This window comes from Scyliorhinus canicula, chromosome 1 (assembly GCF_902713615.1).
Source record: "Scyliorhinus canicula chromosome 1, sScyCan1.1, whole genome shotgun sequence".
NCBI classification, from domain to species: domain Eukaryota; kingdom Metazoa; phylum Chordata; class Chondrichthyes; order Carcharhiniformes; family Scyliorhinidae; genus Scyliorhinus; species Scyliorhinus canicula.
This window is the reverse complement of record NC_052146.1, coordinates 223969210-223985768: the sequence shown is the minus strand read 5'-3', so window position 1 is coordinate 223985768 and position 16559 is coordinate 223969210. Positions and strand designations below refer to the sequence as shown.

The 16559-nt window shown below is 47.7% G+C and overlaps 1 protein-coding gene across 1 annotated transcript in view; it reads right to left on the bottom strand.

Annotated features, from left to right (window-relative positions):
* Positions 1–16559, bottom strand: part of LOC119963802 (NADPH oxidase 3-like) — a 121766-nt gene that overhangs the window by 17533 nt on the left and 87674 nt on the right. The window contains exons 9-11 of the mRNA XM_038793140.1: positions 13213–13305; positions 11885–12138; positions 6466–6628 (exon numbers count right to left, since the gene is read on the bottom strand). Of these exons, the coding sequence (XP_038649068.1) occupies positions 6466–6628; positions 11885–12138; positions 13213–13305 (510 nt within the window). The remainder of the gene's footprint in view (positions 1–6465; positions 6629–11884; positions 12139–13212; positions 13306–16559) is intronic.

Genomic DNA, 16559 nt, shown 5'->3' with positions numbered 1-16559 from the left:
CAGGGGACTTAACGGGTCAGTGAAGAGATCCATAGTCTTAGCCCATCTGAAAAGCCTGAAGACCGACATAGTCTTTCTCCATGAGGGAGAAAGACTGACTGAAGGTAAGAAAGGGATGGATAGGACAGATGTACCAGGTGTGTTACGGGACAAGGGCTAGTGGTTTGGCCATTCTACTCAATAAGAGAACGAAGGTGGTGACAGACCTGGGGGGGACGGTATGTCATGATTGGCGGTGTCCTGGAAGGGGCACCAGTGATACTTGTGAATGTGTACGCCTCCATCTGGGATGACACAGACTTTATAAAAAAGACCATGGCAGAAATCCAGGCCCAAGATTCCCACCAACTCATAATGGGGGGGGGGGGGGGGGGGGGGGGGGGGGGGTGACGTTAATTGTGTACAGGACCCACAAATGGACAAATCCAGCCCCAAATTAACAAAGTAGTCGGCTGAACACCTTTATGGAGCAGATGGGGAGGGGGGCATGGTCCCATGGAGGTTCACACACCCGAGGGAGAAGTTGTTCTCTTTCTTCTCGCAAGTCTACAAGGTATAATCCTGCATCGACTTATTTGTAGGGAAATCAGTGCTTCTAGGGATAGTAGGGGCGGAATATTCCACAATTGTAATCTCTGACCATGCTCTGTACTACGTGGATGTGAGGTTGAAAATGGGCTGGATCCAACGCTCCTCATGGAGACTGGACACAGCACTCCTTGTCTGCGAGTAAATGCCACAAGCCATCGAGGGATACAACCAGAATGGGGAGGTCTCACCCTCCACATCTGGGAGGCACTGAGGGTGGTGATAAGGGGAGAAATAATTGTCTCTCGGGCACTTAGGGATATAAAAGAGAGGAAGGCCAAGCAGCAGTTGGTTGAATCCATACTGGATGTGGATCGACAATACTCCACAGCTCCGACCGTGGAACTACTGGCAGAGAGGAAAAAAATTACAAATGTAATTTGATCTGCTCTCCATTGGGAAAGCAGTGCATCTACTCCACAAGACACGAGGGACCTTTTATGAGCATGAGCCAAGGCCAGCTGCCTGCGTGCTCAACAGCTGAGGAAGCAGGCAGCCACGAGGGAAATAGTGCAGGTGAAAGATTAAAACGGCTGGCTCGCCAAGGCCCAGACAAGATCAACGGGGCCGTTGTGACCCACAACCAGGAACTGCACAACTCCGATCCCCAGAGGGGGCTCGAAGATGGGACAGTTTCTCAATGGACTGGACATTCCAGTCAATAGGGAGGAAAGAAAACAGGGACTGGAAGCACGACTAGCACTGGAAAAGATATGGAGAGCATCGATTCCATGCAGTTGGGAAGGCACTGGTGACAGATTCTCGACTGATTTCTATAAAAGATTCACGGCAGCATTGGCCCTGCACCTATGGGAGATGTTCAATGGCTCTCCACAGAGAAGGACCCTGCCTCCCACGCTGGCCGAGGTCTTAATTTAGCTGATCCCCAAAAAGGACAAAGACCCGATGGAGTGCAGACCCATCTTACTCCTAAACACCAATGCCAAAATCCTGGCACTGGTGAATGTTCTGGCGAGGCGACTGGAGAGATGTTTGCCAAAGTAAGTCACGAAGGATCAGACAGGCTTTGTCAAGGGCAGGCAACTAACAGTCCACATCAGAAGCCTGCTGAATGTGATCATGACCCCACCTGGGGAAGAGATACCAGAAGTGATCATCTCCCTGGATGCGGAGAAGGCCTTTGACAGAGTCAAATGGAAGGAGCTCCTGGAGCTACTAGACCAGTTTGGGTTTGGGCCAGGATCCACCGCGTGGTGAAACAGCTGTACAGCGCTCCCATGGCGAGCGTACAGACAAACGCCACCAGCTCTGGATATTTCCAGCTGCACCAAGGCCCAAGGCAGGGATGCCCCTCATCCCCGCTGCTATTTGCTCTGTCAATCGAGCCACTAGGCATCACCCTCAGATCGGAGGAGGAGGAGGCATCCAAAGGGGAGACAGAGAGCACAGAGTATTGCTCTATGCAGATGACCTGCTCCTGTACATTTCAAACCCCTAGCCAGCATGGGAGGAATAATGGACCTCCTAAGGGAGTTTGGAGCCTTCTCGGGAAAAATGGAGGAAGAACTAGACATAAAAATAGGGGAGGACTCTGGATCGAGACATTGCACAGGGCAAATTTCACCTCCTCATGCAAAGGGCTGAGCTTAGTGCAGCACAAGGTCCACTTGACCAGAACACATATGAGTGGGTTCTTCCCAGGGGTGCAGGACAAATGCGAACGGGGCCAGGGAGACCCAGCCAACCATGCCCACATGTTCTGGTCAAGTGCCAAACTTGTCTGGTACTGGACCACCTTTTTCGAGGCCATGCCAAAGGTTGTGGGAGTGAGGGTGGAGCCATGCCCAAAGGAGGCGGTCTTCAGGGTATCAGAACAGCCAGAGCTTTTCGCGGGGAGAGGAGCAGACACCCTAGCCTATGCCTCTCTGATCACCCACTGGAGAATCCTGTTTGGCTAGAGATCAGCAGCGCCACCCAAGGCCACGGACTGGCTGTCTGACTTAGCCAAATTTCTCAAATTGGAAAAAGTAAAATTCAGCATCAGAGGATCAGAAGAGGGTTTCCAAAATTCCTAGAAACAATTCAGCAACCTTAATGAGGACCTGTTCGTAGCCAGCAACCAATATGGGAACGTGGGCGGTGGGTGAGACTGAAACAGTCTCCATATGGGAGACTATTTCCCGCCGGAGCTGAATTGCACCAGTTTCACGGTCCCCTTGGGGTCATAAAGCGTGATGCAATTCTGTGTTCCACGGCATGCAAATTTATGCATGGCGTGCGTGGAATATGAGGGATTCCAGCTTGCCGCCATCTTGATCGGGCAGCCCGATAACGAGGTGCCATTGTTGGCCATCCCCCTTGCACCTCAAATCGGCCCCAACCCCCCCCCCCCCCGCCACTGCACAGCAGTCACCCACCCCTGGATTGTCTGGGTGCCCTCCCTACCCCCAAGTACAGGGGTGACCCGATCGACTCTCTCAGGGACATGTGTGATAGGGGGACCCTCCTCAGGGACCCCTGGAACAGGAAGACCCCCCCCCCAGACTCCTGTAATAGGGGGACCTCCCACAGGAATCCCCTGCCTAATTGCACCCCCACCACATAATCCTCCCACACACACACAGACCCCCCTCCCCCACACAGATGTGGTCAATAAATTTCATCACTTGGGCCGCTGTAGCATGAAGGGATTAAAGCTGCAGATGGTTTGTACAAGCTGTCAATCACAGACCACTACTCAAAAGCTGTGAATGTCTTACAGCTAATGGATCTGTGGGAACCAGGCACAGGCACGGCTGCTCGCCTTTGAGGAATGGACACGTGGAGCTGCAAGGTAAGTATTACAGCTACAAAACTTCCCACTGCTCCTCTCTGGATTGCTCTCTAGTTTCCATACAGAGGCCCCTTTCTGGAGGGTGGGGGAGGGAGATCTGTCTGTGAGGGGTGGGGGGGGGGGCGTAGTGGCATCTGTGGAGGGGGTACCTTTAGTCAGACGGTTCCTGCGGGGATTCCCCAGTACAGGGGGCCTTGGGAGGTCTCCCTATTACAGGGACCCCTGTGGTGGGTCTCTATTACAGGGTTCCCTGTGGTGGGTCTCTATTACAGGGTTCCCTGTGGTGGGTCTCTATTACAGGGACCCCTGTGGTGGGTCTCTATTACAGGGTTCCCTGTGGTGGATCTCTCTATTACAGGGTTCCCTGTGGTGGGTCTCTATTACAGGGTTCCCTGTGGTGGGTCTCTATTACAGGGACCCCTGTGGTGGATCTCTCTATTACAGGGTCCCCTGTGGTGGGCTTCTATTACAGGGACCCCTGTGATGGGTCTCTATTACAGGTTTCCCTGTGGTGGGTCTCTATTACGGGGTTCCCTGTGGTGGATCTCTCTATTACAGGGTTCCCTGTGGTGGGTCTCTATTACAAGGTTCCCTGTGGTGGATCTCTCTATTACAGGGTTCCCTGTGGTGGGTCTCTATTACAGGGTTCCCTGTGATGGGTCTCTATTACAGGGACCCCTGTGGTGGGTCTCTATTACAGGGTTCCCTGTGGTGGGTCTCTATTACAGGGTTCCCTGTGATGGGGGTCTATTACAGGGTTCCCTGTGATGGGTCTCTATTACAGGGACCCATGTGGTGGGTCTCTATTACAGGGTTCCCTGTGGTGGGTCTCTGTTACAGGGTTCCCTGTGGTGGGTCTCTATTACAGGGTTCCCTGTGGTGGGTCTCTATTACAGGGTTCCCTGTGGTGGGTCTCTATTACAGAGTTCCCTGTGATGGGTCTCTATTACAGGGACCCCTGTGGTGGGTCTCTATTACAGGGACCCCTGTGGTGGGTCTCTATTACAGGGACCCCTGTGGTGTGTCTCTATTACAGGGTCCCCTGTGATGGGTCTCTATTACAGGGTTCCCTGTGATGGGTCTCTATTACAGGATTCCCTGGGGTGGGTCTCTATTACAGGGACTCCTGTGGTGGGTCTCTATTACAGGGACCCCTGTGGTGGGTCTCTATTACAGGATTCCCTGTGGTGGGTCTCTATTACAGGGTTCCCTGTGGTGGGTCTCTATTACAGGGTCCCCTGTGATGGGTCTCTATTACAGGGACCCCTGTGGTGGGTCTCTATTACAGGGTTCCCTGTGGTGGGTCTCTATTACAGGGACTCCTGTGGTGGGTCTCTATTACAGGGTTCCCTGTGGTGGGTCTCTGTTACAGGGTTCCCTGTGGTGGGTCTCTATTACAGGGTTCCCTGTGGTGGGTCTCTATTACAGGGTTCCCTGTGGTGGGTCTCTATTACAGAGTTCCCTGTGATGGGTCTCTATTACAGGGTTCCCTGTGGTGGGTCTCTATTACAGGGTCCCCTGTGATGGGTCTCTATTACAGGGACCCCTGTGGTGGGTCTCTATTACATGGTTCCCTGTGGTGGGTCTCTATTACAGGGACTCCTGTGGTGGGTCTCTATTACAGGGTTCCCTGTGGTGGGTCTCCATTACAGGGTTCCCTGTGATGGGTCTCTATTACAGGGACCCCTGTGATGGGTCTCTATTACAGGATTCCCTGTGGTGGGTCTCTATTACAGGGACTCCTGTGGTGGGTCTCTATTACAGGGTCCCCTTTGGTGGGTCCCTATTACATGGTTCCCTGTGATGCGTCTCTATTACAGGAGTCCCTGTGGTAGATCTCTCTATTACAGGGGTCCCTGTGGTGCATCTCTATTACCGGGGTCCCTGTGGTGGATCTCTCTATTACAGGGGCCCCTGGGTGGTCTTCCTATTACAGGGTCCCTCAAGGGTGACCCGGTATTATATGATTCCCTGGGAGGGGTCCCCCTATTACAGGAGGGGTCCACGTGGTGGGGAGGGAGGCCTGGGTGAGGATGGGGGAGGAGTGGGGGCCTACTAGAGGAGGCTGGGCAGGCAATGCATTGTTGGGGGGGGGCCATCCTTGGATGGGCTTGGATCGTCTCTATCAGGGTGGCCCTGGCATGGTGGACCTCGTGGTGGCGTGAGGTCCACCATGTTAGGGCCACACTGGTAAAAAACACAAGTGATCTGCGCCCACATGATTCCCGGCCACAGGAACTACATTTATTTAATCCCCCCCGCCAGCGCACATCATGAACCTCGTTCATACCGCCAGCGGGGGTTTGGAGCATTGTGTTTGGGTCGGCGCCTGGCACCGATCCCGATTTCCCCTGACTCCTGATTCTCTGTCCCATCAGGGAACGCCCTCCGGGCATCCCGGGACACAGAATTCCACCCAATATCTTTTAAAAGGTGTAAACTTGTAACTGTTCATGTTCTGAGTGACTTGGGTGTACTTGTATAATGAGCACAGAAAGATGACACGCAGGTACAACAAGGAAGCAAAATGGCATATTGGCCTTTCCTGCAAGGATATTTGAGTACCAGAATAGGGAAGTTAAATCGCTCTTTGATGTTGCTTTTGTACACGAGACACATATTGTCAGGTTATAGATTTAATGAAAGAGTTTGGCTAGAGGCATGGACAGTTCTGAACCACAAGTCTTCAGCACTATAGCCTTGCTGTACTCTGTGTTCTCAGCAATTTCTTGATATAACAATGGAGTGAATCAAATTGTTTGAAGACTGGCTTCTGCAATGCTTTGGACCTCAGAAGCAGGCGGAGATGAATCATTACTTCTGGCTGAAGATTACATACAGTCTGACCCAAAATAGCACAGAGAGATTTGCATTTGAGCACATGAAACATTTGAGAGTACTGATCTTTACTAATTGAAATTAATGTCCCATGTGTAATAAGATGCAAAACTTGTGACTGATTGCAACCCAGTTCACTCATGTAATCTGTGTTCAATCAGGCGACTTTGTGTTTAAAGTCATATCACAGGGACTTGTGCAATATCCTTTCAGGATAAAACAATACTGGAATTTAAATGACTTACCCTTTCTACTTTCAATGTCATTGTTGGTTGACTGCACTTGTACCAAATGGATTTCAGTACTGATGCAAAGGGAGTGACTCCAATTCCTGTAGCAATCATCACACTAACTTTATAATAGAACACATCTATACAGGCAGTTCCAAAAGGACCATCTACTGCAACTCTGTAACACAGAAAAATATACACTGGAATGATACATAAGTACACAAGGCACCCACTGTTCATCATTACTATAGGCGTCACATTTCAGTTACTTGCAGTTTTCAGTTACTTTAATCTAACTGAAATTTATAGGGTACATCATTAACTATTCCGAAGAAAATCAGAAAAATACGTTATATTAATTTACATTTATATTAATAGAGGCAGACTTGATATTCCAACATTCTGGGGAGGCAGAAGATTAGTATTGTTACTGGACCAGTAATCCAGAGACTCAGTGCAATATCCTGGGGACCCAGGTTTGTATCCCACCATGGCAGATGGTGCAATTTGAACTTAACGAATGAAAATTTTGGATTAAGAGTCTAATGATGACCATGAAACCATTGTCGATTGGCATAAAAAGGAATCCCATCTGATTCACTCATGTCCTTTTGTGAAGGAAATCTGCCATCCTTATCTGGTCTACCTGTGACCCACAGCAATGTGGTTGACTCTTAACTGCCCTCTGAAATGGCCGAACAAGCCACTCAATTGTATCAAACTGCAAAAAGGTCAATTAGGAGTGAAACTGGACGGACCACCCAGCAAACACCTAGGCACCAGAAACGGCAATGGCAAAGTTCTCCTTGCAAACATCTGGGGCTTGTGCCAAAACAGGAAGAGCTGTCCCAAGGACTAGTCAAGAAACAGCCTGACATTGTCGTACTCATGGACCTATCTGACAGACATCCCAGGCACCACTATCACCATCCCTGGACATGCCCTGTATCACCAGCAGGACACACCCAACAGGTGGCAGGACAGTCAGGAGGGAATTGTCCTGAGAGCCCTCAACATGGACTTTGGACCCCATAAAGTCTCATGGTACCAGGTCAAACATGGGCAAGGAAACCTGCTGCTGATTAACATGTACTGTCCCACCCTCGACTGATGAATCAGTACTCCTCCATATTGAACACCACTTGGAGAAAGCACTGAGGGTGACAAGGGTGCAGAATATATTCTGAGTGGGGGGATTTCAATTTCCAACAGGAAGAGTGGCTCGGTAGCACCACTACAGACCAAGCTGTGTGAATCCTAATGGACATAGCTGCTAGACTGGGGGCGTGATTCTCCGCTCCCCACGTGCCGTGTGAGAATCGCGGGAGGGCCCCCCCCCGACAAAATTCAGGCCCCCCTCGCGCCCCCCGCGATTCTGCCCCCCCCCCCCCGCCCGGAAGAATCGGCGCTTGCCGTTCTTCACGGCGAACTGCGATTCTCCGACCCGGATGGGCCAAGCTGCCTGACGTTCGCGGCCGTTTCACAATGGCGGCAAACACACCTGGTCGCTGACGTCGTGAAATGGGAGTGAGAAGCCCGTTTGGGGCTTATAGGTGGCCTAGAAAGGAAAGAGCACCACGACTGTGCTCGGGAGGGGACAGGCCCGCGATCGGTGCCCACCAATCGTCGGGCCGGCGTCCAAATTGGACGCACTATTTCCCCTCCGCCGCCCCACAAGATCAAGCTGCCACGTCTTGCGGGGTGGCTGAGGGGAAAGACGGCCACCGCGCATGCGCGGGTTCATGCCATCAGTGTCATGACGTCAGCCGCGCATACGCGGGTTGGAGCCGGCCAACCTGCGCATGCGCAGCTGACGTCATTAGGTGCGCCGGCCGCGTCATTCACGGCGCGATGCCCCCACGGCCGAGATTTACGGAGCACCACTCCTAGCCCCGCCGGGAGGGAAGAATAGGGGGCGAGGAGCGGCCTCCGAGGCCGTCATGAAACTCGGCCGAGTTCACGACGGCCCTCCCGATTTTTCCCGGGAGCGGAGAATTCCGCCCTGGGTCTTCAGCAGGTGGTAAAGGAACCAACAAGAGGGAAAAACATACCTGACCTCTTCCTCACCAACTGCCTGCCCCATCTGTTCATGACAGTGACCAGCGCACAGTTCTTGAGAAGACAAAGACCTGTCTTCACATTTAGGATACCCTCCAACATGTTTGTGGCACTAAATCTGTGCTAAATGGGATAGATTTCAAACACATCAAGCAACATTGGCCAACCATGAGCTGCTGTGGGCCATCAGCAGCAGTAGAATTGTACTCAATCACAATCTGTAACCTCATGGTCTGGCATATTTCCCACTCTACCATTACCACCAAGCCAAGGGATCAAGCCTACTTCAATGAAAAGTGCAGGAAGGCATGCCAGGATCAGCACCAGGCATAACTAAAAATGAGTTGTCAACTGGTGACGTTATGCCAAACAGCATAAGCAGCAAGAAATAGACAGATAAGCGAATCCAAAACCATCAGATCTAAGCTCTGTAGTTCTGCCAGTCAGTCATGAATGGTGAGCAATTAAACAACTAACTGTAGAAGGAGCCTCCAAAAATATCCCCATCCTGAATATGGCGGATCCCAACACATCAGTGCAAAAGATAAGGCTGAAGTATTTGCAACAATCTTCAGCCTGAAGTGCCGAGTGAATGACCCATCTTGGCTTCCTCCAGAGGTCCCCAACATCACAGATGTGAATCTTCAGTCAATTCGATTCACTACATGTGATATCAAAAGATGGCTGAAAGCACTGGATACTGCAAAGGCTATGGGCTCTGACAATATTCTGGAAATACTACTGAAGACTTGTGCTCCAGAGCTTGTCGTGTTCCAAGCCAAGTAGCTCCAGTACAGCTAACACTGGCATCTACCCAAAAGTATGGAAAATTGCCATGCATGTCCTATGTATAAAAGGTAGAACAAATCCCACCAGGTGAAATACCCCCATATCAGTCTACTGTCGATCATCAGTGAAGTGGTAGAAGGAGTCTATCAAGTGGTATTCACTTCACAATAATCTGCTCACTGATTTAACTCCTGACCTCATTACAATCTTGGATCAAACAAGGACATACCCACCAGAAGTGGCAGGACAGTGGTCTACAGTCAGGAGGGAGATGCCCTGAGAGTCCCCAACATCAGTTCTGGACCCCATGAAGTCTCATGGCACCAGGTCAAACATCGGCAAAACAGCTGAAGTCCAGAGGTGAGGGGAGAGTGACTGCCCTTGACATAAAGGCAGCATTTGACCAAGTGTGGCATCAGAGAGCCCGAGCAAAACTGGAATCAATGGGAATCAGGGGGGAAACACTCTACTGGTTTGAGTCATACCTAGCACTAAGGAAGATGGTTATAGTTGTTGGGGGTTAATCAATTCAGTCCCTGAACATCACTGTAAGAGTTCCTCAGGGTAATATCCTAGGCCCAAGTATCTTCAGCTGCTTCATCGATGACCTTCCTTCCATCTTAACATCAGAAGTGGGGACAGTGTTCAGCACCATTTTCAAAGCCTCAGATGCTGAAGCACTCCATGTCCAAGTGTAGCAAAACCTGGACAATATCCAGGCTTGGGTTGACAAGTGGCAAATAACAATAACATGACACAATGGCCATCTCCACCAAGAGAGAATCTAACCATCCTCCCTGGACATTCAGTGGCATTACCATTGCTGAATCCCCCACTATCAACATCCCAGGTGTTATAATTGACCACAAACTGAATTGGATTAGTCATATAAAAACTGTAGCTACAAGAACAGGTCAAAGGCTAAGAATCCTGTGGTAAGTAACACAACCTCTGACTCCCCAATGCATGTCCACCATTGACAAGGCACAAGTCATTTGCCTGGATGAGTGCAACAACACTCAAAAAGCTTGAGGCTATCCAAGTTAAAGCAGTCTGCTTGACTGACACCTCATCCACATATGTTCACTCCCTCCACCACAAGCGCACGGTACCAGCAGTGTGTACCATCTACAAAATCCACTGTAGGAACACACCAATTCTTCTTATACAGCATCTTCCAAACCCACAACGTCCACCATCAAGAAGGACAATGGCAGCAGACACATGGGAATACTGCTGCCTGGAGGTTCTCCTCCAAGCCACTCACCATCCTATCTTGGAACTATATCACTGTTCCTTCACTGCCGCTGGGTCAAAATCCTGGAATTCCCTTGCTAACAGCACTGTCGGTGTACTTGCACCACATGGACAGCAGCGGTTAGAGAAGGCAGCTCACCACCACCTTCTCAAGGCCAATTAGGGATGGGCAATGGCCCAGCCAATGAAGCCCACATGCCATTAATGTATAAAACAAACACAGAATAATTCTGAATCTCAGTCTTTCCTTTAGCCTAACTATATTGAAATATTATTGTGTGCCTCGAGTGTTAATGTACAGAAGACATGTTTGCAGGGAAGGATGTTTAGCTTTTTCTTCCAGGCAGCATTGACATGGTTCCACTTTTGCTCAAAACTTCTACCTTCATGTTATAATTTAGACAAAGAGTGCTGGATTCTCTGTTTTTGGGACTATGTTCTCACGCCATTGTAAAAACTGTGGACTTTCACGCCAGAAAAAGCTGGTGTGAAAAGGCCACATATTCCTAGCCCTGCAGGGGGTTAGCAGTGAACCAGTGAATTGGAGAACTGGCACCAGTCCCAATTCCATGCGGGGAAATGTATTCTCCGCCCTGGCGTCGGCCGCAATTTCGGCATCGGGGTGTGGAGAATCCAGTCCAGAGTGACAGCAAGCAATTTCTCCAAGGAGAGCATCACAGTTCAACCTAAATCTTCACACACCTAACATCAAGTCACATGCATTTGTCAGTAAAGATTACCACAAAGCAGTTTGGAGGAGGAATTCTCTCTTGTCCAGGGACATTGAGACCAATTGCAATCACAACTGTTGTCACAGCTGAGAGTAGCCAACTCAGCACAGATCAGTAAGAAGTCTTACAAGCCTCTAAGAAGTCTTACACTCCTCAGCACAGATCAGTATTGAAATCAGACACTTCATGACAAGCTGTGGTGCTACAGCAGGGAAGCTGAGGCGTGTTTTATATGGTTTAATGTTCAGGGCTTAACAAGAAACATGGACTGGTCCACAAATTGGAGTATTGGTCACAGAAATAAGCCATTTAATTCATGACACAGCTAATTTTCTAGTGATTAAAATTAAAATGCATCACTGGAAATTTGGAAGCATTGTGAATCAGCCAGGCTACCTTCTGCAATGCAGAAGGAGAAAAAGGAGTTCTGTTAGTTAGGGTAAGTTTTTGTTCACCTCTCACATTTGCATATTTAAATATTGTATTTGCTATATATCCAAAATATGCTAACTTAAGAGAAACAACTAAAGTACTTGTGCTTTCATTATTTACCAATTAATTTCATTAAACTATGTTTACAGAAATCTCAAATAGTAAACCTTGGCATCTTCCAGGCTTCCCGAAATCCTCTTAAATTAGCTCCACAGGCCTCAAACAGAGCACTTGTCCAGTCTCCTAGTGCTCTCATGTGGATACTAAAGTGATCTTCTTCAGAGGCAGAGGTTAATGTGAATGGATGCCATTCAAAGCGAGATATTGAAGGACAATGCAGCAAGATATACTGACCGGGTTTCATTTTAAAGCCATGCTTTTTCATCTGAAGCTCAAGAACCCTGGAGGGATGTACTATCACCTGCCCATCAAAAAATGAGTAAGAGAAGTTATGTCCTTAACATTAATCATCATGAAAGATATTGTGTATATTTCTTATATTTAAAGCAAAGTCAAAGGGATCATCAACTTTTAGCGATGTTACTGCTGAATCTCAGTTTAGGATAAGTGTGACAATACATGTTCACATTACATGTGGCTATAAATTTATAACATAGGAACATCTGAACAAATGAATTAAGAGCAGGAATAGGCCACTCGGTTTTTTCAACCTATTCCGCCATTCAATAAGATCATGGCTGATCTGATTTCAGCTTCAACTCCACATTCCTGCTTATCCTGATCACCTTCCATTCCTTGCTCATCAAGAATCTATCTACCTCTGCCTTCAAGGACTCCGCTTCCATCGCCTTTTGAGGAAGAGTTCCAAAGACTCATGATCCACTGAGAGATGACCCCTTATTTTTAAACAGTGGCCCCTAGCACTAGATTCTCACACAAGAGGAAACACACTCTCCACATCTACCCTATTAAAGACCCCTCAGGATCTTATATGTTTCAATCAATCGCCTCTTTCTCTTCTAAACTCCAGTGGATATAAGTCTAGCCTGTCCAACCTTTCCTCAAAGAAAACCTGCCCATCCCTGGTATTAGTTCATTGATAATAAATCTTTAAAACCCAAGCTTAGTATCAGCGAATCACTAGACAATGATTTACTACATCTTCATTTCTACTCTTCAGTCTTGATAGTGACTTTCACTATGGAGTATGCCTTACCGTCTATATCATCGATATAAAACTATTTTATTTATTGTGCTAACTATACTATAGCTCTGGTTTATTCATCAGGATAAAGCGAAAGCCAATTAACCAAATGTGTCAATATCAATGACTTTTTTTGTAACTTTTTTTGCTCCAGCATATTGGGGGATTAGAGAATCCAGCAGAAGTCTCACACATCAGTCATGGAACTACCTGACACCCCATATGTCATCATCAGTTGCGATGAGGTTTATCACTTCTTAGTCTGACTGTTGAGTCAATGTTTAAAAAGTGGTTAACCACAAATCAGGAGGAATACTAAGCAGTTTTTACCTTTGTAATCACAACTTTTTGTAGAGATCTGCAAAACCGAATCAATCTTTCACAAATGTACAGAACAATAGGGCCCAAAACCCATTTCCAGGTCTGTAAAGGAAGCACATAAGAATTTCTCAAACATACTCAATAAAAAGCTTTTTTTTATATCACTCGAGAGAATGTCTCACTTTTGGCTGATTCAGAGGTCCATAAGACCATAAGACATAGGAGCAGAATTAGGCCACTCGGCCCATCGAGCCCATCGAGTCTGCTCCGCCATTCAATCGTAGCTGATATTTTTGCATCCCCATTCTCCTGCCTTCTCCCCATAACCCCTGATCCCCTTATTAATCAAGAACGTATCTATCTCTGTTTAAAGACACTCAGTGTAAATGTCCTTTTTGAGCTATCTTAATCTTTACAATTTGAATGGGATTCTCCGCCCCCCACGCCAGGTGGGAGAATAGCGGGAGGGCCTCCCGACATTTTTCATGCCCTCCCGCTATTCTCCCCCCCCCCCCCCCCCCCCACGCCCGACCCATGCCACGAATCGCTGCTCACCGTTTTATACGGCGAGCAGCGATTCTCCGAGGCCGATGGGCCGAGCGGCCGGGCCTTCACACCCGTTTCAACACGGCAGCAAACACACCTGCTCGCTGCCGTCGTGAAACGGGCGCCAGATGCCCGTTTGGGGCATCTGGGGGCCCGATTGGCACGGCCGCGTCAGCTGGCGTGACGCTTGACGTGCAGCCTTGACGACCGTCGTCAAGGCCGCGCCGCCGTGACGCACGGGGCTGCGCTCCTAGCCCCAGCCCGGGGGGGAGAATCGGCCCCGGAAGTGGGCGTGAAGGCTGCCGTGGGTCACGGCCTGTCTCACGGCAGCATTTGCAGAGAATCTTGCCCAATTAATTTTAAAGCAGCCACACTGTGCGATTACCAATAGAGATATTAGGCCAGAAGTTGCTGCAAAGACAGATTTGGTGGCAAGTAATGATAATTAACTTTGCAGCTCAACCATGACATCACACTATACTTGTGTCACAAATTGCTGGAATGTTAGTGTGATAATGTCACAGTGATTTCAATGTCACGTCTGGGGTCTCTTGAGCATTGTTCCTGTTATCCATCTCCATAACCAATAAAAAAAATGGATAGAGATTTGAACAGTGTGAGCAATAGAGAAGAAACGTGTTAAATGAGTTCAAGTTTGAAAGAGAGAGTGTACGAGGGAGAGAAAAGAAACAGAATGGATAATAACAAAGAAAATTAAAGACCAAATAGAAGAAGAGAACAAGCTGTATTTGGAAATTGTTGCATTGGTCCTTGAGGATTTATTGAGTGAATGGCAGGGCAGGTGTCGAAAGGTACGAACATTCTTCACTCAAGAAATATAGAACCAATGGCCCCATTCATTATGCTTTCATAGGAATATTGGAACTGCCACATGAAAAAAAAATATAATCAATCAAAATATTCTGCAATCATCCTGATAATGTTGACTAATCATCACAATCAACTAGTCTACATCAGACCCATACATGAGGCAAGGAAAGTTCCAGTGATGGAGAACTTTGGGAGCCATAGGTACAAAGTTATCTTCATTTATCGTGTGATAAATGTATCACATAGTGTGTCTCAAAATGTTATCTTCTGAAATAAATCTATCAATTTACATTTCCAAGTATTGAAATGACTTTGCATCCTTAAAATGATTGGCTTCTGACACCAATGGGAACGTTGATGGCAAGATTGGCACAAAGACACTATCAAAAAAAATGTTTAAATATCTAGAAGCAATTTGTTACGAACTGGAATGAGACTCTACATCTTCTTGGGCATCCCAGGTTGAGCCTGAACCATATATCAAACAATGTCAGTGTGCTCTATGACATTAATTGTCAGCACTAAATGGCTGCAGCAGAAACATTTTGCATTACATTCTGGCAGAACGGATCTACTTGGTCCTAGAGCAATGGTGGCAACCTGCGGCCCGGGGCCACAAGGCCCATCTGGGTTCTGAGTGTGGCCCACAAGACATTTTGTTCACTGTTGCCCTCGTGGAGGGTTGCCACATTCTGCTGATTTCTGTCCACAATTTTTCCTAATGGTATGACTGAAGTGATACACATGTAAAGAAAGGGCAAGTGACATGAGGTGCATGCTGATTGCACACAACATTGACTGTAAGAGCTGTGTGCTCTCTCTGAGTCCAAAGTGTAAACATTTATTTTGTTTAGATGCATGCTGATTGCACACAACATTGACTGTGAGAGCTGTGCGCTCTCTCTGAGTCCAAAGTGTAAACATTTATTTTGTTTTTACCACCTCAAGTTTTTTTTAATATAAATTTTGAGTACCCAATAATTTTTCTCCAATTAAGGGGCAATTTAGCATGGCCAATCCACCTATCCTGCACATCTTTGGGTTGTGGGGGCAAAACCCACGCAAACACGGAGAGAATGTGCAAATTCCACACGGACAGTGACCCAGAGCCGGGAACGAACCTGGGACCTCGGCGTCATGAGGCTGCAGGGCTAACCCACTGCGCCACTGTGCTGCCCTTTACCACCTCAAGTTGATGATAGCACTATTGATTTATAAATTATTAACAATTTTCTATAACTCGTTATGAAATATCTGGCGTCTGCTAAACGTATTTAATCTTATTCATGGGGTCATGGTTAGTGAACAGGTCTGATTTCAATCTTGCCGCTCACTGAGATGAAGGAGGGCCACTTTTCGACCCACTCACTAGCCTAGTTGCCCATCATTATCTGAGAGGCTCCACCAACCAGCCTCTCTTCAGTTATGAAGAGGAGTCAGATTGGACTCAAAACGTCAACTCTGTTTCTCTCTCCACAGATGCTACCAGACCTGCACAGGTTTTCCAACACTTTCTTTTTTTATTCCAAGGAATGGATTCCTACCCAAATGGACGACCAACTGATTGGAATTGAGTTAAAACTCCACAACTCAACAACTCCCTACAAGGAAATGATGACCTACAGGTTCCCCGCGCCTTTCTGACTCACCTGTTCCATGAGGTGGGTAAAATGGCTACTTCTCAAAACCCTTTATTTGTCATTCAATGCTTCAGAAGTCACATGAATATGGCAAGCCATAATGAATGAAGGTGTTTATTTAAATATCCCTTTATATAGAAAAATGTTGGTTGCTCCACATTCAACATTCCATAAAGAAAATTATCACAATGAACAAAAAGTTGTTTGTTCTTTCCAGTGTGTTCCAATTTTGTCTAATCTTCCACACATATTGCACAAATAATCTTTAAAGCATTCCAATCTTTTTATGGTAGGCATGTGAGTTGTGGGTGTCTGATCATCTGGTATCTGCTGGTTCCT